The sequence below is a fragment of the Oncorhynchus tshawytscha genome, linkage group LG12 (assembly GCF_018296145.1).
Source record: "Oncorhynchus tshawytscha isolate Ot180627B linkage group LG12, Otsh_v2.0, whole genome shotgun sequence".
NCBI classification, from domain to species: Eukaryota; Metazoa; Chordata; class Actinopteri; order Salmoniformes; family Salmonidae; genus Oncorhynchus; species Oncorhynchus tshawytscha.
In genome coordinates, this window is record NC_056440.1 from 58740333 (window position 1) to 58761603 (window position 21271).

General features: G+C 44.3%; 1 protein-coding gene across 2 annotated transcripts in view; it reads left to right on the forward strand.

Annotated features, from left to right (window-relative positions):
- LOC112232219 (T-cell immunomodulatory protein) overlaps positions 1 to 21271 on the forward strand; it is a 118865-nt gene that overhangs the window by 25798 nt on the left and 71796 nt on the right. For both annotated transcript variants that reach the window (XM_042330839.1, XM_024399031.2), the window contains exons 8-10: positions 2436 to 2517; positions 6469 to 6563; positions 18077 to 18249. In XM_042330839.1, the coding sequence (XP_042186773.1) occupies positions 2436 to 2517; positions 6469 to 6563; positions 18077 to 18249 (350 nt within the window). The remainder of the gene's footprint in view (positions 1 to 2435; positions 2518 to 6468; positions 6564 to 18076; positions 18250 to 21271) is intronic.

Below are 21271 nucleotides of genomic sequence, written 5' to 3' on the forward strand. Positions count from 1 at the left end.
ACACGCACGCACACACACACACACACACACACACCCTGTGACAGACACACACCAGAGACTCATTTCCTGGTTTCCTCTGTGTAAGACCCCAGTGATTCCTGGCTGCTGCCTTTACTGGGGTGTCTTTCGTTTAACAGCTGCAGGTAACAGGCCAGTGCTTTCGCCCATTTCAACATTTCATTTTAATGACTTTCTTTCCGAAGACTCCCCGGGCATCCTTCTGCTCTTCTCTCTGATTACACAAGAACAGCCTTTTGTTTGTGGAGAATGGAAAGGCAGAGGGGATGCTTTTCATTGGCTAATACCAAGCCATGGGCAACCCCTTTACTTTAATACCTGATATGATCTGTCAATTCACCAGCTGAAGGAGCCGTTCCTGCTAAACAATCATGCAGGGAATGCATTAGCTGTTTGATACGTTTTCTCAGTAGTCGCAGTAAAGTGGATTCGAAAAGCGCGTCATTGCATGAGAGACACGCCAAATGCACGGTGTGTAAACGTGAACCTGCTGCCGTAGTCTGTGGATCTTCACACTTCAATCAGCGCTTCTCACTCAATCAGAAAGGTGACACGACAGATTTAATCAGGAACGGCTCCCGTGCCTCAAATGCTCAATCAGTAGGCCACCACCAGTCAATCACAAAGACATAGATCTCCCCTACTATACTCTAGAGATGGTTAACACCGACTGCATCATATGATTTTTTTCTTTTTTTTTTGGGGGGTTTGTTGGTATTTTACTCCCTTTTTCTCCCCAATTACGATCTTGTCTCATCGCTGCAACCCCGCAACGGGCTTGGGAAGTGAAGGTCGAGTCACCCGTCCTCCGAAACAAGACCTGCCAAACCCAGAAGCCTGCCGCACCAATGTGTCAGAGGAAACACCGTTCAACTGACAACTGAGGTCAGCCTGCAGGTGCCCGGCCCGCCACAAGGAGTCGATAGAGCGTGATGAGCCAAGTAAAGCCCCTCCGGCCAAACCCTCCCCTAACCTGGACGACGCCAGGCCATTTGTGTCCTTATGGGACTCCCGATCACGGCCGGTTGCGACACAGCCCGGCAACAAACCCAGGTCTGTAGTGACGCCTCTAGCACTGCGATGCAGTGCCATAGACCACTGCGCCACTCGGGATGCCCCCACAACTCAATCTTCTTGTTTTTAAAGCACGCCCGCAATCCACGAGTCAGTCACACACACACACATACGCACATGGACACACTCAATCAAAACGCACTCAGTCGGAGCATCTCCGTGTGTTCCGAACAGATTTAACCATCCAGGTGTCTGTGTTCTCCAAACACACCATCATCGGTGCTCCATGAGTCAACCCCAGACTCAATCAGATGATCACCGTGTAACATAACACAGACCCAAATCAGCAGAGCCACACTGCGGAGCGGTGCGTCCTGCCATGCCGTAGCTGCTCGGTAGGTAGGTAGGTACTGACTGACGGAGAGAGTGAGAGAGATGCGTGATGGATGGGCAGGCGGGAGACACTCACATGCTCGCTCAGTCTGAAAAGCTGCCTACTTTTTGTCTGAATGCCCGGTAATAAATAAGCACAAGCAGAAAGGAAGAATCGTGAAAAAATGATGTTTTTTTGTTTTTACTCTCTTCTCTCTGAAAATATTCCCAAATGCCATAAATCAGTAATGGGTTGCTCGGTAGGACTCCTCTTTCCTACCAGGCCGGGTTCTCATCTGCTGCTCCAGAAGGGAGAAGGAGATAAGGAGAGCGGAAGAGTTTTACAGCCCCCCGAATATCTCCCCCTTTTCTGTTTTTGTACCAAATACACGATTCATTATGCCACATTGTGTAGAGTCACGGAGCAGGGAGGGAAGTCCTGCTGCGTTCACGTTATGGTATCAAAACTAAAGCAACTCCTGTTTGAGAAAAAGTATTTGACGTTATCTTTTCACATTCTAAGGGGCCATATGTTTGGTTTGCAAGAAGCCGGCAGAACCTACGACTGTGCCGTGTGTATCCCAGCCTGCTAGTGTGTCTCTATATGTAGCTCGCTGCATGCTTTTTTGGGTGCAGCGTGTTCCCTCTGGCTGGAGTGTAAAGGCCAGAGGGTCTTCTACATGGTAACAGGAGTGTTCCTGCTCTCCTGGGGCCTTGTGTCAGGGTCCGCTGAGAGCTCTGTGTTAATGAATGCCACTACGTGGGTCACTGGACACCAGTCCCCCAAGAGCCCAGAGTCTAGAGAGGGCACACACACACGCTGATACTCCTGCCATATTCATATACAGTAAAGAGAATCCTTTTGTATAGAGAGACTATTCCAGCTTGAATCTCAAAGCACAGCTATGTTATTTGCTTTGCTACTGTTCCACTGTCACCCCTGTGTCCTTTCACTCTGTCCATCATTCAGTTTTTAAATGTACAGTAGCCAACTGTATCTACGTCTTAATTTGAACGTTCCTTTTTTTCAGGATGGGAACTTCACCAAAACCCAGCCCGGAAGTATACCAGAAAATGTCAAGAAAGTTGGCCAGTCTTCTTTTGTCGACTTTAGTGAGTTCTCTTTCCGTGTTTTCTCATTCGGTCTTTTAAACTCCCAGTTCCATCATTGCTCTTTCGCAGTATCAGGAATTGTTGGTGTCTGTCTTCAAAGGCCCCTAAATGTAACTGTCTGTGCTCCTTCGGGATGACATTTTCAAACAGCTCTGATCTAATAGGATTTCCCAGACAGAGAGAGCACAGAGTTTCCCAACATCCTATCTTGTTAGAATGTCTCAGCTTTACTCATTGTTCAGAAGTTTGTTGGCTTGGGCGTTGAAGTAAAAATTCAGTCCCAGTAGATGAGTTGTAATCTTAAAGTTGAAGTAGGTCCAAAATCAGATTGGATTTCTAGATGGGCCACATGGTTCTAATCAATTCCATATTATAAAGCATCATATTCACGCTAAGTAAACTATTTGTTACATTTTAACTGGATGAAACACACAAACAAATACATAAATACATACACATCATTGCCAAGATCAATATTTTAACAGTCAGGAGTGTCATAAAATATTTAGAGTACAAATCTCCTCATCCCAAAAATGCAAATGTTTCTTGAGCCCAGGGAAATTACCTATGTGGCTTTCTGTGTCTATTTAATTCTTTATTTCTGACGGACTTGGCCTTTTTGTTCAAATGTCAAGCTTATCTGAGCAAACTTCTTCTTCTTTAATCATCTTTTCACTTTATCACTATGGAAATGTCACTTCAAGCTGTTACCATGGTTAGGGAAGGTTAAGAGGAGGATGCTCAAAGACTTTCCTTAAAGATTCAGAGGGATATATCTTGTCAACGCTGTTACACTTTCAGGCTCTGGAGGTTAAATCAGGACCGACGGGAATCGGAGGAACGCGTCAATGCTTTTGCCCCCGTTTGTTTATGTGACACGTTACCGTTTTGGTCAGCTGTGCACATGTGTAGGTGATGCCGTTTAAATGGAAAAAGGATGACGAAAGAATGAAGACGGACTGACCATTCATAGTATGAAACTCAATGAGTGTCGAATGTTTGGCTCTGATGTTGGAGCTCCCAATTACTCCGTGTTGCCCTCTCGTTGCCTTCTATTAACCCCTCGGAATTCATTATATTTTCCATATTTTTCTGCGCTTGCTTTCTCTTGGCCCTTGTCACTGCATCATGCCAGGCAGGCAGGAGAACCGGGGCATAAGCCAGCACACGCCTGTAACACCTGCAACGGGTTTAAAGAGCTTAATTGCACTGATCTTCAAAGCACGTTATCCTTGATTTCACTTTCGTTCCCGGAGTCGACAGAGCTTTTGGTGCCGATTTTGAATATCAGCATATAATTAAAAGACAAATATTGGATTCAGAGCACCTGTTCTGTGGAGATGGGGGGGGTATGACCTCCGGGAGAGGAATGAACGAGAAGGAGACTGGGCGCTTCAAAGACTCAAATGATTTCAATGTGCGAGAAATAAAAAGGAAAAAGCAGCACAGAAAAGCTGGATGTGTGCAGATAGAACACAGACGGGGGAGATGGAGCTGGGAGGGGGGAGATGGAGCTGGGAGAGGGGGAGATGGAGCTGGGGGAGGGAGGAATAGGGAGATGGAGCTGGGAGGAATAGAGAAAGGGAGATGGAGCTGGGAGAGGGAGGAATAGAGATGGAGCTGGGAGGAATAGGAAGGAATAGGGAGATGGATCTGGGAGAGGGAGGAATAGGGAGATGGATCTGGGAGAGGGAGGAATAGGGAGATGGATCTGGGAGAGGGAGGAATAGGGAGATGGATCTGGGAGAGGGAGGAATAGGAGATGGATCTGGGAGAGGGAGGAATAGGAGATGGATCTGGGAGAGGGAGGAATAGGGAGATGGATCTGGGAGAGGGAGGAATAGGGAGATGGATCTGGGAGAGGGAGGAATAGGGAGATGGATCTGGGAGAGGGAGGAATAGGGAGAAGGATCTGGGAGAGGGAGGAATAGGGAGAAGGATCTGGGAGAGGGAGGAATAGGGAGATGGAGCTGGGAGAGGGAGGAATAGAGAGGGAGCTAGAGGAATAGAGAGATGGAGCTGGGAGAGGGAGGAATAGAGATAGGCAGATGGAGCTGAGAGAGAGGGAGATAGGAAAGCGAAGAGTGTGACGCGTCTGCTTGATATCGGAGTGGGAGTTATTCTGATCACACTCCAAGCTTTCAATTTCCACATACACCTCAGTGATAGATGATGGATACAGGAGAGACCTTCCTCCTAAACCTCCTCTCCAACACACACCATCTCTATCGCCTTACTCACTACATCAACAATTCATCCATAAAATGAATCTAGACGCATTCAAATGGTGATAATGTAATGATGGGCTGTTTCCATTTTACATTCATTGTGTGATTTTTCAGTGTTACCAACTAAGGTTAGCCTTTCTTCCTTTCAAACTCATTCCATGGAGGGCCTACAGGTTTTTTTTTTTTTTCCTTTCAGTTAAGACCTAGACAACCAGGTGAAGGGAGTTCCTTACTAATGATTGACCTTAATTCAGCAATCAAGTACACGGTTTGAGGGAAAACCCGCAGATGCTCTTCCCTCCGTGGAATGAGTTTGACACACGCATTAGAATGACTCCACGAGAATGTCTGACGTAAACCACAGTTTAACGGCTGCATCCGCTGGTGCAGCGCTTCCGTCACACTGTAGCCACGCCACCGTAGTCTTAATGCGTGCACAACATACGCCAGACAAAACATTCCCGTCCGCCTTACCGTAACCGTAATTGCATTTCTCAAAGCGACAGCGCCCGATGCGTAAGTCATTGATGGAGACTGCACAGCTAAGGACCACCGGAGGAGTTGACTGCTAATGCAGGTAGAGGAATTACGTCGACGATGTGACGATTTGTGTTCTGTTTTTTCTCCGAGCGGAGGTAGCTCATGTACGAGCGTACTTCTGAGGTGACGACTTTTTTCCTCCGTTAGTGTCTTAACAGTGACAGCTCTGTGGTAGAACTATAGGGGTCCATGTGCAGAGAGTCTTCTCAGGTAATGCTTTTGAAATATGAATGGGGTATTTGTGATGGTCCCCCTCCCCCTCTCTCCCAGGCAGTATTTATTATTTTGTTCATCTCTGGTGTGATATTTCTCTGACGTTGTCGAGGTACACTTCATCTTCTCTGCCTCTTTTTTTCTGAGAGCAGTGTTGGAGAGGCAAACTAGTGACACACGTTATTCTTAGCTTTTGCATTGTCGTGAGGAAGTCTGAAATACTTCATGGTCGTCCTCAAGGATAACTCCTTGTACATTGTTTTCTCTTTAATCGGCGCGCACCAACACACACACACAAATAAAATGTGTCCAACTTTTCAAATTGACACACAGAGAGAGCCTCCTTCCCAAGTCTGGTTGCATGACAGGGTCCAGATCAGATTACAGACTGGGGTGTTGTAATGTGTCTGGCTGCAGGCTGGTTCCCTGGGCCAGGGGAATACAGGAAGTGTGGAGAGTGTGTAATCTCTGGGTTTCTCTGCAGGCTCGGCCTCTGATTTACATTGTTATTGGTCCTGTGTTGTATCCTATGAATGCCAATGGGGTTGTCACCCTGCATCAGAGCTTCACCAGGCACTGCAGTTTCCCTCTCTTTCTTCTCCTCCTCCTATCTCTCCCTCTCTCTGTGTCTTTTCCTTCTCCCACTCTGTCGGAATAATAATGTGCTTCATCAGTGGAAGCCAGTGCCATCCTACTAGTCTGACAGTAAACATCAGTGGATGATAACACAGAAAAGACTGACAAGCTCGCTCTGATTTGTGAAACTGTTTTAGTCTCTATCATTCACCTTTTACCTCACTCCCATCTCTCATCCTCCCTACCTACCTGTCTCTCTCTCTTTCCTCAATGCTCTGATGAAATGTTTTTACTCCTCCCTCCGTTGTTCTGTCTCTGTTCATTTCAGTTTTTCCCATCATCCTGCTTTTTGTTGCTCCTTGTTTTATTTGTGTCTTTCTCTTTTTTCTTCCAGATGGAGATGGGTTCCAGGACCACCTTCTCCCAGTGTGTCTGGACGATGCATGCCACAGGAGTGCCATCTACCTTTCTAAGCCCGGGGAACCTGAGGTACAGTACTCCTCCATTGAAACCTGACAAGAGACCTCGAATCCTACTCAATCCTTCAACTGAACTAGCCCGGCCTTCGTCCTTCACAGGCTGCCATTTTGAGTGTCAGGTTGTTGTTGTTTTCTTCTTTCAGACATGAGCATCTTGGTCATGTTGAAAACACCAGGGGTCCTTTAGAAGAGCTGCTGAGTGACACAGCCAATACCTGCATCACCCCCATCTCTTAGTTTCAGAACCACTCTCCCCAGTAACCACCCCCCTCATCCAGGAGATCGACAGCACACACTCATAAGTGGCAGGACAACAATAGAGAAAATGGGTTCATAGCCACTCCGAGACTAATGAGAGTCTTGCAGAGAAGATAACAGTCAGCACGGCTTTCACATTTTCCCCCACAAACGTCTTCTTTTGTGTGCCTGTCACAGACAATTATGATTTGAGCAGGGGGAGATTGAGGGAGAAGGAAAGGAGAAAGATGGCAGAACATATGTTGGCTTTTGTTTGGTTGTCATACTGTGCAGTTCTTTGCTGTCAAGAGATGAGGAGAATGGAAAAGTTTTCCATAGTTGATTCCATTAGCGATCCTCTAGCTAGCTACTTCTACCTTTACTCACTCAAAACTGTATTTCTCTCTCTTTCCTCTCACCACTGAGTTCCTGCTCGTTTTCTCTCAGCTAGCCTGTGTAGTTCCCTCTGACCTCAGGCTACGAGACATGATTGGATTAGAAGCTTGGTAGGAGGAGATGCTCTGTTCAATCAGTGTCTGGGATCTTTTGTCTGTGTAGGTACGCGCTCCGGTACGTTCCTGCAGGTGTGTATGCTTCTGTAGAGAGGTGTCTGTGTGTGCAGGAACATGGCTCCCCCCGCTTTCCCCTCCCACACTGATCGAGGCCATTTGATCTTGCGGTGTGTTTTTCCTATCACGCTAATCCGCTGCTCATTGACAGCGTAAACATGTAGCTTCACACTCATTAGACTGTTTACAGAGGCTGTCCATTATATTCACTCACACAGCATGTGTACACGCCCTCTGAATATGAGCACAGCACACTGGGTCTCATTGAATTGCTGCATGAGAAGGGATAGGCTATTTTCTCCTATAGGTGGAACTCCATACATCTACCTACCATATCCATCCAGAACCTATACCAATCCACCCCATATCCATGAAGTATTAGTTTCTCTCTTTTGAGTGTACAGTGCCTTTCAAAAGTATTCATCCCCCTTGGCATTTTTTCCTATTTTGTTGCATTACAACCTGTCATTTAAATTGATTTTTATTTTGACTTCATGTAATCGACATACACAAAATAGCCCAAATTGGTGAAGTGAGATTTAAAAAATTACTTGTTTCAAAAAAATTCTAAAAATTAAAATCTAAAAAGTACAAGTGGCGCGTGCATATGTATTCACCTCCTTTGCTATGAAGCCCCTAAATAAGATCTGGTGGAATCAATTACCTTCAGAAGTCATAGTTAAATAAATCCCACCTGTGTGCAATCTAATTAAGTGTCACATGATCTCAGTGTATACATACACACCTGTTCTGAAAGGCCCCAACACCACTAAGCAAGGGGCACCACCAAGCAACCGGCACCATGAAGACCAAGGAACTCGCCAAACAGGTCAGGGTCAAAGTTGTGGAGAACTACAGATCGGGGTTGGGTTATAAAAAAATTAAACACTTTGAACAGCCCACGGAGCACCATTAAATTCATCAAAAAATTGAAAGAATATGGCAACACAACAAACCTGCCAAGAGAGGGTCGCCCACCAAAACTCACAGACCAGGCAAGGAGGGCATTAATCAGAGAGGCAACAAAGAGACCAAAGATAACCCAGAAGGAGCTGCAAAGATCCACAGCGGAGATTGGAGTGTGTCCATAGGACCAATTTAAGCCATACACTCCACAGAGCTGGGCTTTATGGAAGAGTGGCCAGAAAAAAGCCATTGCTTAAAGGAAAAAAATAAGCAAACATGTTTGGTGTTTGCAAAAAGGCATGTGGAAGAAGGTACTCTGATCAGATGAGACTAAAATTGAGCTTTTTGGCCATGTCTGGCGCAAACCCAACACATCATTACCCCGAGGATCCTCATCCCCACAGTGAAGCATGGTGGTAGCAGCATCATGCTGTGGGGATGTTTTTCCATCGGCAGGGACTAGGAAACTGGTCAGAATTGAAGGAATGATGGATGGCACTAAATATAGGAACATTTTTGAGGGAAACCTGTTTCAGTCTTCCAGAGATTTGAGACTGGGTCGGAGGTTCACCTTCCAGCAGGACAATGACCCGAAGCATACTGCTAAAGCAACACTCAACTGGTTTAAGGGGAAAGATTTAAATGTCTTGGAATGGCCTAGTCAAAGCCCAGACCTCAGTTGAGAATCTGTGGTATGACTTAAAGATTGCTGTACACCAGAGGAACCCATCCAACTTGAAGGAGCTGGAGCAGTTTTGCCTTGAAGAATGGGCAGAAATCACATTGGCTATATGTGCCAAGCTTATAGAGACATACCCCAGCTGTAATATCTGCAAACGGTGGCTCTACAAAGTATTGACTTTAGGGGGGTGAATAGTTATGCACGCTCAAGTAAAGTTGTGTTATTTCTTGTTTTTTTTTCACAATAAAAAATATATTTTGCATATTCAAAGTGGTAGGCATGCTGTGTATATCAAATGATACAAACCCCCCAAAAATGTATTTTAATTCCAGGTGGTAAGGCAACAAAATAGGAAAAATGCAAACGGGGGTGAATACTTTCGCAAGCCACTGGGCTTAATTTCACCCAGCCCTCTGTGTCCGTGGTCGGGGGAGGAGTCACGTGTCCCAGCTCCGACAGGATCCAGACATGTTAATGGAACCTATAGCCGGCCCTTCCTCCAGACACTGGGATCCGTGGGCCGGGAGGTGGCCTAGAATTTGATTGTCCCTTAATCGGCGTGCCGGGAGGAAAGCCCATCCATAAAACATGGAGAGGGGAACGGCAGGTTGTCTGAGGAGGCATGAGTAAGTGCCTAGGGATGTGCAAGGAATTCCAATGTGCAGGGGAGGGAGAGTGGGGTACATGGGTTGGCCCGTACAGCTCCACCTCCCCTCCTCAGCCCAGAGCACCACACTGTTATTCATTTCATTTTCATGTACTGCATATCCAAACCTTTGTCCCTAGGTTTGACAGTATCTGGAGCTGGTCGGATATTCTTTTATATTTCTTTTTGGGAGGAAGATAAATCATATATGTTCCTGAGCCGAGTGTGTGTGTACAGTATGTACAATGTTAGGTAGCCTACGTCTTCTTGATCCATTTGGATGGCCAGTCAATCATCTGAAGACTCACGACATGAGTGGGAACAGACAGTTGAGTTGAATCCCAGCCAAAGCCCACATCACTTGATGCATATGAGAGTGGGAACAGGACATGCCATTTTCTCCACCCCACCGCTTTAATATACACTGGCAAATTTCCAATGTGAAAGAGTCAGGCCATCAGTCTGAGACAGCCAGACACAGGGCACGGTAGCACCAGGTGACATCCACAGATAACCTCTGTCTTTGTGACATGCTGACATGTGGGTGTAGTCTGTCACCAGCTTTGTCATCAGCTCTGCCTCCCCGAATTCTTTCTCTCTCATGGACACCTGTCCAATGTTTCGTTATTCATCACAGGGCAATGAAATACACACTATTTTTCTCTTTTCTTTTGCTCTTCTTCACTCATTAGCACCTCTTGCATTTCCCCTATTCTGTAACCTTTTTTCACATTTGTGTTAGAAGGAATTTTATCTTGGCCTCAATTGTTAACTTGTCAAATCTGACTTAAAAAATTCTCTGCATCTCTAACTCTGTCAGGAGAGAAATGTACAGAAGTCCATCATAGATTATATACATAATTTAAGTAAGGGATGAACCCCGACTTTCTATACATTACCTTGGAATGAATGGACGACGCACTAGGACGATGATTTTGCTGAGTCCCTCTGTGGAGTAAATTTTTCCAAGGTAATATACAGAGTGGAGGGGTTTTATCCCGCATATACAGTACCACAGATTCCAAAGAAAACAATACTAAAGCACACATTTCTGGTATAGAATAGAAATGACATGTTTTTATTTATATTTTAATTTTGATTGGTACATTTATACTTTTTTTTTACCATCCCACCAGACCTAGTTGCTCGTCCGTTGCCAAAGACGTAATCCAGTCGTTCGTTCTTTTTATTCGGTTGCCATGATGGCCGGCAACGTTCTTATCGCTTGCTTGCTAGCTAGCCAACTATAGCTAGCACAGTCACGTCAAACAGTGCAGCCAGAATAACAGCAGAGTAGCTGCATTTGCATAAGATGTTTTCTAGTGGCATTTATTTGGATACATCCATAACAATGAGCTGATGATTCACCATTTCACCTGGCAAAGAAAAGTTACTCACTCTTCACTGTTCATTACAGTACAGGAGATCACATTGCAAATGAAACACTAGGCGAAAAGCTAACTAAATCGTTTGGTACTAGCAAATCTGCCAATATAACAACTGAATTCAACAATACCAGTTGCTGAAAACAGCTCGTGAAACTATACTGAACAAAAATATAAACGCAACAATTTCAAAGATTTTACTGAGGTACAGTTTGTATGAGGAAATCAGTCATTTGAAATAAATTCATTAGGCCCTAATCTATGGATTTCACATGACTGGGCAGGGGTACAGCCATGGATGGGCCTTGAAGGGCATAGGCCCCACCCACTGGGGAACCAGGCACACCCACTGGGAGCCAGGCCCAGCCAATCAGAATGAGTTTCCCTCACAAAATGGCTTTATTACAGACAGAAATACTGTTAAACATGGATTATTGTGGCAAAGGAGAAATGCTTACTAACAGGGATGTAACAAATGTATTCACAAAATCTGAGAGAAATTAGCTTTTTGTGCGTATGGAAAATGTCTGGGATCTTTTATTTCAGCTCATTTAACATGGGACCAACACTTTACATGTTGCGTTTATAAGTTTGTTCAGTGTAGAAACATGTGGGAGGATTTGACAGCAGTGACATTTTACACGATGACTGCAGCATTGAGAACATTTACATGCACAGTAATAATTCGATATTAAACTGATTATGACAGTTGGCAGATTATGCAATAGTCATGTAAACACCTTACTCTGTTTATCTTAAATCGGTTTAAGATCAAACTCGAAGTCAGCATAAGCCGATTAAAACGCCTAGTTTTCTGAGCAGTCATTATTAGGACATGTAACCTTAATTGGCGTTCCAGTAGTGTATTTGATCTGCACATGTGCTATCACCAGCCGAGCGAACCTCTTTAGCGCGAGTGAAGTGAGTTCGGAACAACTGAATGGCTGCGTTTCAAAGTCATTGAAAAAAAACACCCTCGTCCACTTACCCTTATGCATTTTGGGGAATCCAGGTCATCATCTTGAACATCGGTCCAAACAAGGGAATTTCGCAACATAAGCCCCTCGCCCCTCGTTTTTGATGGGAGTTTGAAACGCCCCCCAGAATGAAATTCATGATTATTGTACATCCGATGAGAAAAGTCAACCGAAACTTAAAACCTCAACGTCAATATGGATAAGTCAACATATATGTGTAAGTAAAAATGGTTATAAATTGTGCTACTAATGCACATGATGTCACAAACACCTCATAAAAGTAATGATGTTTTTGTTTGGTTAGCTTTTGGAAATTGTGTTAAATAAAACATTTTCCTCCATAAGTTCCAGGCTAACGTTAGTTAGCTAATTGATTTGCTAGCTATCATACAGTAGGTTTATATTAATAATTATATAGTTATTATAGGTAGACATGCAATCATAATTGACTGAAGCACATAGTGCACAGAAGCTACACGTGGCAGAAAACACAATCGTCGCGGGATGAAGGAGTGACGAATTTCCGGGCAGGGCGTTCCATTTAAAAATCATTCCTTCCTCCTTCACCCCTTCCCCTGCAAGTGAATACTCGTGAGACGTCATTGGAAGTGTCCACTTAACTTGAGGGCTAAGGGGATAAGGTGTCTTGGAATGTGACCAATGTATACGTCATAGAAGTACTTACCACATTCAAACTCAGGAACAGATATGCTTACCAAAAATAACATGGTCACTATGGTAGAGCGTTTATTTTCATTGTTTATCAGAGTGCCATCAGGTAGCCTGATTTCAGATGTAAACAGGATTATTTGGGAAATTGTTATTTTGGCAAAGCATGTAAACGTTTTAATCGAACTATTGCATTATTGTGCGCACCGTACTCATTGACGGATCACTCACCACGTTAGGTCATCAGATGCTGCAAAAACAAATTAATCCCAGTTAGCTACGTTTTTCCAAATGTCCCATATCTGGTTTTAATGCCAACTATAAAATTCCCCTTTAGCAAATCAGAAATGACTATTCAACAATAATGTGGTATAAATTATAATAATAGTCTGCTTTCCATGGGAATTGAAAGAACAAAACAGCTGCGCGCTATATGCACTCTTGTGAATGAACTGGAATGGGCTTTGCAGTGATAATGTGATGAGCGTTATAGTTTTCCACTGCGGATCATAAAGCAGGGAGTTCATTAGAAATATGTTTTTACCATGTTGTCCGCGGCGACGCCTGTGTTCTCTATTGATATAATGGCACCTCGTCTGCCGTTCCCCGTGGCTTCTGAAATTTTATTTTCTTGGCCTAATGAGCCGTTGTTCCCGCAGTGGTGAATCGATAGGAGTTCGAAGCTGCTAACACTGTAGCCTTTTTTCGCTTTAGTAAACAATGTGACGACGAGAAGTGTGTGTGTGCTGCGTTGTGCGCTGAGATTTCTCTGGGATTGATACAATGACATGTGTTATGCCTGTCGCTTCCCTCTCACCATCAAACATTTTGAATTACATTGGAGGAGAAAACACCATATTTTTCCGAATTAATAAGATCGTGTATTTATGTCCCTGCACTGTCACCTCTTCCAGTGATATATGTATAATCCATTGACCTTTTGATCCAATGAATTTCAGAATTTAAGTGAGTTGTTTAAGGGCACTCCTATAAAAATCGAAAAAATTGGTCACCTCTGAATGATTACACACACATAAGTAGTGTTTAACAACTTCATTTAAATAACATACTGTTGTATGTTAGGCTTCATGCTCACCTCATTATTAAAATGTGCTTCGCTTCTCTGCCTGCCCTTCAATTTATCTCAAGGTTTTGTGACCTTATGAGTCTATTAATGCAGGCCTCGCTGACTGTACCACTCATATTACCTGGGTAATCATGCATGACCTCCTCTTCCACACACTGCACCTGCTGTATAACAATAATGCTGATGCCATCAACATGCACTCGATGTGTTGCGGGTCCTATTTTACTTTGGAATGTTTACTTTACCCACACCTCTTACAAGGTGGTGGTCTGTCTCTTGCTCCTCTTTGCGTGTTGGCCTTGATTGAGGATGTCTAGTCGGCCTGGTGTTCAGAAGAACACACCCTTTTGAGTCGTCGTGATGTTTCTGGTAGTGACTCACTGCCTGATATAAACAATATTTTCTGATTTTAGTCAGTAAATGATTTCGAAACATCCCAAACTGCTGTTAATGCTGTGTATGGGAAAAGTTTCTGTTTGTTGGGACATTACTATGTTTTTGCTTGAGTGGCACAACAAAGGCAAATACATGGTTGGTGTGTTTCCCCTAATGACCAAGAAGAAATAATAATAATAATAATAATAGTAGCAACAAAAATGTTTAAATAAATGGAAATTCCCTAACGGAGTCAGTTAATTACTGAGAGGCTGGTTGTCTAGGATGACACTGATTGCCTCGCCTTTTCTGGTTCTTGCTTGATTAAGCTATGGGTTGATCCTCTGCGTTCTGCTCAGGCTGATCAACCCAATCAGGAGCGGTGAGGATCGGGAGACGCAAGGAGAATACCTTATGTGTGTTTTTAGAACATCCCGTCGGATCAAACCGGACCTAGATCTCTCCCCTCCAAACACCTGCAGCAAAAATGTACAATTCCTCTCATCTCCACCGTCACATCTCCACTCCTCTCCTTTGCTCCTCTGTCAGTCATGGTACAGACGAGAGCATGTGATGTGCCTTTTTAAATGGGCCCGATCCAAAGAAGTGGTCTTTACCTTGAAGACCAGAACATGTCTTTTTTTTTTTGCCATGTTAGCTTGTGGGTAGCTGAAAGATGGACACACACCATGTGCAACTAGGCCCTGGCTCCTCTGTGTGTCTGCACAAACCTGAGATACTGAAGTGGAGGCCTAGAGACTGACTCATGTGAATGGAGATGGAGCCATGATCCAGCAGGGTAATGAAGGATGATTGTCTCCATCCGTCAGAGGAGCACTGCCCCTCCCTTCCCTCCGACATGCAGCATAAATCTACTTTCTCTTCCAGGAGGGATCAGACCTACGGCAAAGTGGCAGAGAGAGATCTCTGTAAAGACACTGGGACAATGGACGCACTTCTCCTGTCAAATCCAGGACCAGCAATCCGCTACCCCTCCCTGTTTCTCCCCAGTCAGTCACGCCTCTGTAGGCAGCTCTGGAACAGTTACAGCAGGCTTCAGCTCAGCAGACTGCCTTGCCACTGGGAGGCTCAGTCAGTCCTCCTGTTGGTATTCTGGACACATCCTCTCCTTCTCTTCCCCTCCTTCTCCTCTCTTCTCTCTCCCTCCTAAAATTGGCATTAGAAAGGAAACAGAAAGCAGGACTCATTAAGCCGCAGGCCTGGAATATGATGTGCTGATGTGTTGTATACGTCTTCGGCAATCTAGTGGGATTGTTGTGCAGGAAAGTATGTTAGTCTGGTAGGGATGGTTTGGGTTTGTTCAACTCCTGGAGTCACCCACTGCCTCACAGTACGACTGACCAGCTGGCACTCAGGCTGCCTGGCAGCTCCTTACGGTTATTTATAAACTTTGTCTGGATGTCTTCCATTGAAAAAGTGTCTGAAATCCCTTTAGTCAATGTACTCTTAGTCTTCGCTCTCTGTCTCTCTCGCTTGTTCTCTCTCTGCATTTCTTTCTCCATAACCCCTCTCATAAGTATGTCTATGAATCAATGGGGAGGATTTGCATGTACAGTGGACAGCGTTGAGGTCTAAGAAACCTAGTAAATCTTCAGTCAGCACAATGCTGATGATAGACTTCTGCTCCCCGGTGTAGACCAGCTGTGAGTAGAGCTGACGGTGAAGCAGCACTCCTAGCCAAGATGCAGAGAAGTTCCTCTTTTTATTATCAGACTCAACGGTTGAGGATCCACTCGCCAGTGACCCAGCGTAATCCATTTTGTGGCACAATTGAGTGACACAAGGTTATCTGTGCACTGCTGTGTCCAAGGTGAGCTTCATCCCAAGTTGCCATTAGCATAGTTTCTATTTGTTTGTTGCTAAGTGGCAGTTAAGCTCTAAAAATGTGTCGTGCTTTCAGAGTGCTTTTGGGAGCACTTCTAGAAGTGAGACACTGTGGATGTGCGTGCGTGGGCTCTGCAGATCCATTTAACGGTGCAGCATTTGTTACCGCGTACTAATTAGCTAAAATACACCATTTTAGGTTTCATACCCCCATTTCTACGTAACCTGGCCAAAACAAATCATTAGGACTTATTTACATGGCTGTTTCAGTCATAACTTCTACTGTATTTAGATCATCATAGCCAATCATGAAACCCTCATTAAAACCAGTCAGTATTCATCACACGCAAGCTGAATGATCATTCAACTTCGTCATGACCCGTCATGTTAATATCACTTGAAGGAAGTTGTCCTTTGTTGTCATTTGTCGTCATTGAAGTTGTCATTTGTCGTCATGTTAATATCACTTGAAGGAAGTTGTCAAGTTGTCATAACCTTTCACATGTATTTAAAGTTATCGTTGTCGGCAGTCCCTGTGACAGGGAAGCGGCCAATCAACCTCTGCAGCCAATGACGCATCACTCGATTTTTTTCAACTCCCCGACCAGGCCTGCTAAAGACATGGGTCTGAGCTCATCTCACTGGGACTTTAACCACCTGGGTGGGATTGTATGACAGGATTTCCGGCCAAGAGCCCTAAGATGGAGATGCCATTTCACCCTGCACAAATTGTACATAGCTCATACACTGTCCAGACAAAAACACTTGCCTCTCCCACGCGTCCCTCATCCCTAATGCATTCCCTCCTGGTGCAGCCGTACGTATCACACCGTCTTCCCCTGCCATATCTTGTAGCGGCGCCAAATCAACAGGGTTATACATCAGAGCCTATGTGGTACTGATACAGCGCCGAGGTCTATCCCCTATAAATACTCACACAGGACTATACACTTTCCTCCGAGACACTTTCTTATGACCTCGACTCTCTCTTCTCTCTTCCTGCTGCTCTTTTCTCCATCTGTCAATATGTTGACTGTGTTTATGTATTCAGAGAGGGAGAACAGCCATATTAGCAGCCATTACCGCTACCCTCGTGGTGCTTCCTCTGGCGGATATAATGTGCAGAGATGCACCTGGCTTTTCCTGTTTAACATTCATGAATATTTAAACCCATGGCATCTGCATTCCCGCCTCCCCAGCGCTTTCCAATAATAGGTGGGCCTTGTGGAGACGAGGGGAAAACAGAGAGGCGTTCAGCTGCATAAAGAATAGCTCCTATCTCCGCTGCCCTCTCTTTTTAAAGCTCTTTATGTAGTTCTCGTATTCACATCCGTCCATTCAGAAAACGGTTACTAATGATGGTATCTGAGGATGTTGCTCTGTGAGACTTGCCATTTTTAGCAGTGGATGCAACACTCTATTACGGAATCTGACTTGGATTTGATTCACTATTCGTTACGTGTTCAGTGACTAATTCAATATTTACATTTTAGTCATTTAGCAGGCGCTCTTATCCTTAGCGACTTACAGGCGTGAGTGCGTACGTTTTTGTAAATATAATTTAATGTGAATTTACCCACAGTAGTTAGTAAGTATGATTTTTGTACATTCACATTCTATTATGATGAACATCAGTCACTGTCAGAGAGAAATAGGCTCCCAGGGTTTATTGACTACTCAGTCGAGCTGTCAGGGGTGGAATATGTGTTGATAGAGCTATGCGGGAGCGTGTGTGTGTGTGTGTATATATCTCTTTCACTGCAATATTTATCATGGTACTGTATAATCAAGGGAGGTCAAGGATGGGCCTCACAGTAGGTTTCACAGTGATATATCTCATTTCTGCAGCTCTTTTCAAATCCAAAATATGTTCTGATGGAAAAGGACGGTTTTATTGCTGGGACCAGGAAGGAAGAAATTCCCTCTGTCCTAGCACTTATTTCTATCTTTTGACTTGTGGCATTAATGGCGATGATTCAGCAACCCTACTGAGCCCCGCTCTCACCGCGATGTCATTTCTGCTAAATACACCAGCAGTTAATAATAGTCCATGTTGTTTCATTTTCTTTTCGCTCCGAGTATCATTCAGGTGTAGTATATCATCAATGAGCTGAACCAGCGTCGTTGTTTTCTCTCCGGTTGCAGTGGGTGCAAGTCCTGACCGATTTCCAGAGGAGGGAGACTCTCTGGGGCTTCGTGCCCCCCCAGACCACCCCTCCTGCTGGGGAGCTCCACAACCCCATCACTCTGCACCTGGGAGACTACAACATGGACGGCTTCCCTGACGCCCTGGTCATCCTGCGCAATACTAGCGGGAGGTGAGTGGCACACTGACCCATAGGAAAAATGTATTAGGGGAGAGGTCTCATGCCAGATTAGGCTCTGTTAGATAAGAATATATTGGTAATCTCCACGACTTTCAATTATCTATTTTATGTTCACTGACCCAAAATGCTTTTTGGATTAGATTAGTTTACAGACAGTATGATTATACGTTGAAGGCCAATATTATGTGTCAATATCCATATTTAAATAGATTAGAGGAATGAATGTTCAGTGATGAAGTGAAAATCCCAGGTCACACTTCAGCATGGGGACATGACCGATAAGAGCCAAAGTTAGCAGCAGTCTTTAAAACGCTCCTGACCCTGGGATGAGGTGGCACGGTTTGAGAGGACAGACAGCAGGAAGAGGATGTGTGGATTATCAGCAGCCCATAGATTGAGATAAGACATCAGTCAGGACAGGGCCCGAGCTAGGCCTTTTTTATACCGATTGTTCTCTTCCTTCTGTTTGAATTCATAATAGACAAAGACAAAGTAAAGAAGCTGTGGAACATTTTCTGGGACATTGGTGAAAGACACACACACACACACACACATACTTGAACATGTGAACCTTAATTTCCGGTGGAGGGTCAATCGAATCTCTCCGGCAGCTTAACTCCTTCTTCTTTGGGTCACCTTCATCCTGGGAGGTCTATTCTAATCCCACCAAGACCATGTCTCTAAGCCATGGAATTGAATCACATATTGAGCCCTGTACCAACCATCATACATGACCAATCCAGGGTGATAGTTTAAAACCAGATGAGGAACATGGACAGAAGATTGCTGTGATGATTGACGATGGTGACGATTATTAAGGATTCTCTTGTCAGTAACTACAAACCATGTTAATGGTATGTAGTACTGTAAAAAAATACCATCAAAACAGATGGTCCGGTTTCATCCCAAGACCCCGTCATGGCCTGTGTTTGCGACATTGTGTAGATCGAGCCTACATTTTCATACATCTTGACGTTAGTTTGTAATTGTCTGCAGTTTCGTGCCGCATTTGGTGTTCATTGGTTGAGTGTACTCTGTGCTCGAACTGACTCTGCTTACCAAATGTTTGGCCAGTTTAATGTGCCTCCCACTCTCTCTCTCTCTCGTTCTCACACTCTCTTTTTCTTCTCTTCTATTATTTCGCTCCCAATCGCTTGTTATTTCTAGCTGGGTGATGGATGAAAGTCCTGCCTGCCCACACACTTCCTATCGTTACAGAATAAATGTATATTTGAATTTTAAGATGAGCCCAAAAAGCCATTTTGTTTCTGGGAACCAATCAATGTGTCGTGTTGGGAACTGGAAGTCAAAACAAACAAGTTCCTATGTAACGAGGAATAGGGGAAAACGTTGCGCCGGGCTCTCGTCCCTGCAGAGTGGCTGTGATGAATGGTAATAGCTGCTCTGGGGCTCGTTTGAGGCGCCATGGCACGCAGTTTTTAAGCACGGCAGTCTCCAACCTATTTCCTGCCAAAGAGATTGACATTTGACCTTTTCAAATAGTGTGATCATGTTTTAATTTAATGAGCAACACTCTATGCCAGAGCCATCAGCCTCAGGCTTTTATTGACTCGTCTGAGGAGGTGTCAATCAAAAAATATTAATTTCAGGCCCTTAGCAGTTGAAGATTCATTGTTGCTTCATTAGTTTAGAGGTCAAATATAAACGCAACATGCAACAGTTTTGAGGATTTTACCAAGTTACAGTTCATAGAAGGAAATCAGTCAATTTAAATAAATTCATGATGCCCTATTCTATGGATTTCACATGACTGGGAATACAGATCTATTGCTCACAGATACCTTTTAAAAAAGGTAGGGGCATGGATCAGAAAACCAGTCAGTATCTGGTGTGACAGCCATTTGCCACATGCAGCGCAACACATCTCCTTTGCATAGAGTTGATCCGGCTGTTGATTGTGGCCTGTGGAATGTTGTCCCACTCCTCTTCAACGGCTGTGCAAAGTTGCTGAATATTGGCGGGAACTGGAACGCACTGTCGTGCACGTCGATCCAGTGCGTCCCAAACATGTTCAACTAGTGACATATCTGGTAAGTATGCAGGTCATGGAAGAACTGGGAAATTTTCAGAGTGTACATATCCTTGCGACATGGGGCCGGGCATTATCATGCTGAAACATGAGGAGATGGCGGCGGAAGAATGGCACAACAATGGGCCTTAGGCTCTCATCACGGTATCTCTGTGCATTCAAATTGCCATCCATAAAATGAAATTGTGTTCTTTGTCCGTAGCTTATGCCATACCATAACCCCACCGCCACCATGGGGCACTCAGCAAACCGCTCGCCCACACAATGTCATACATGTGGTGTGTGGTTGTGAGGCCGATTGTACATATTCTCTAAAACTACGTTGGAGGCGGCTTTTGGTAGAGAAATTAACATTAAATTATCTGGCAACAGCTCTGGTGGACCTTCTTGCAGTCCGCATAACAATTGCACGCTCCCTCAACTTGAGACATCTGTGCCATTGTGTTGTCACAAAACTGCACATTTTAGAGTGGCCTTTTACTGTCCCCAGCACAAGATGCACTTGTGTAATGATCATGCTGCTTTTAGGGATAGGCATCCCGCTAGCGGGACACCTGTCGACAACATCTGGTGAAATTGGAGGGCGCGCAATTCAAATAAATAATCGTAATATTAAACATTCATGAACATACAAGTATCTGATATCATTTAAAAGCTTAAATTCTTGTTCATCTAACTGCGTTGTCCAATTTACAATGGGCTTTACAGCGAAAGCATAGCATGCGATTGTCTGAGGACGGCGCCCCACATCAACATATTTTTCAACCAGCACAGGCTTCACAATATCACAAATAGCGATTAAATAAATAATTTACTTTTGAAAATCTTCCTCTGTTTGCCATCCGAAGAGTCCCAGCTACAACATGAATGGTTGTTTTGTTAGATAAAATTCTTCTTTATATCCCAAAAAGTCAGTTTAGTTGGCGCCATTGATTTCAGTAATCCACTTGTTCAACATGCAGA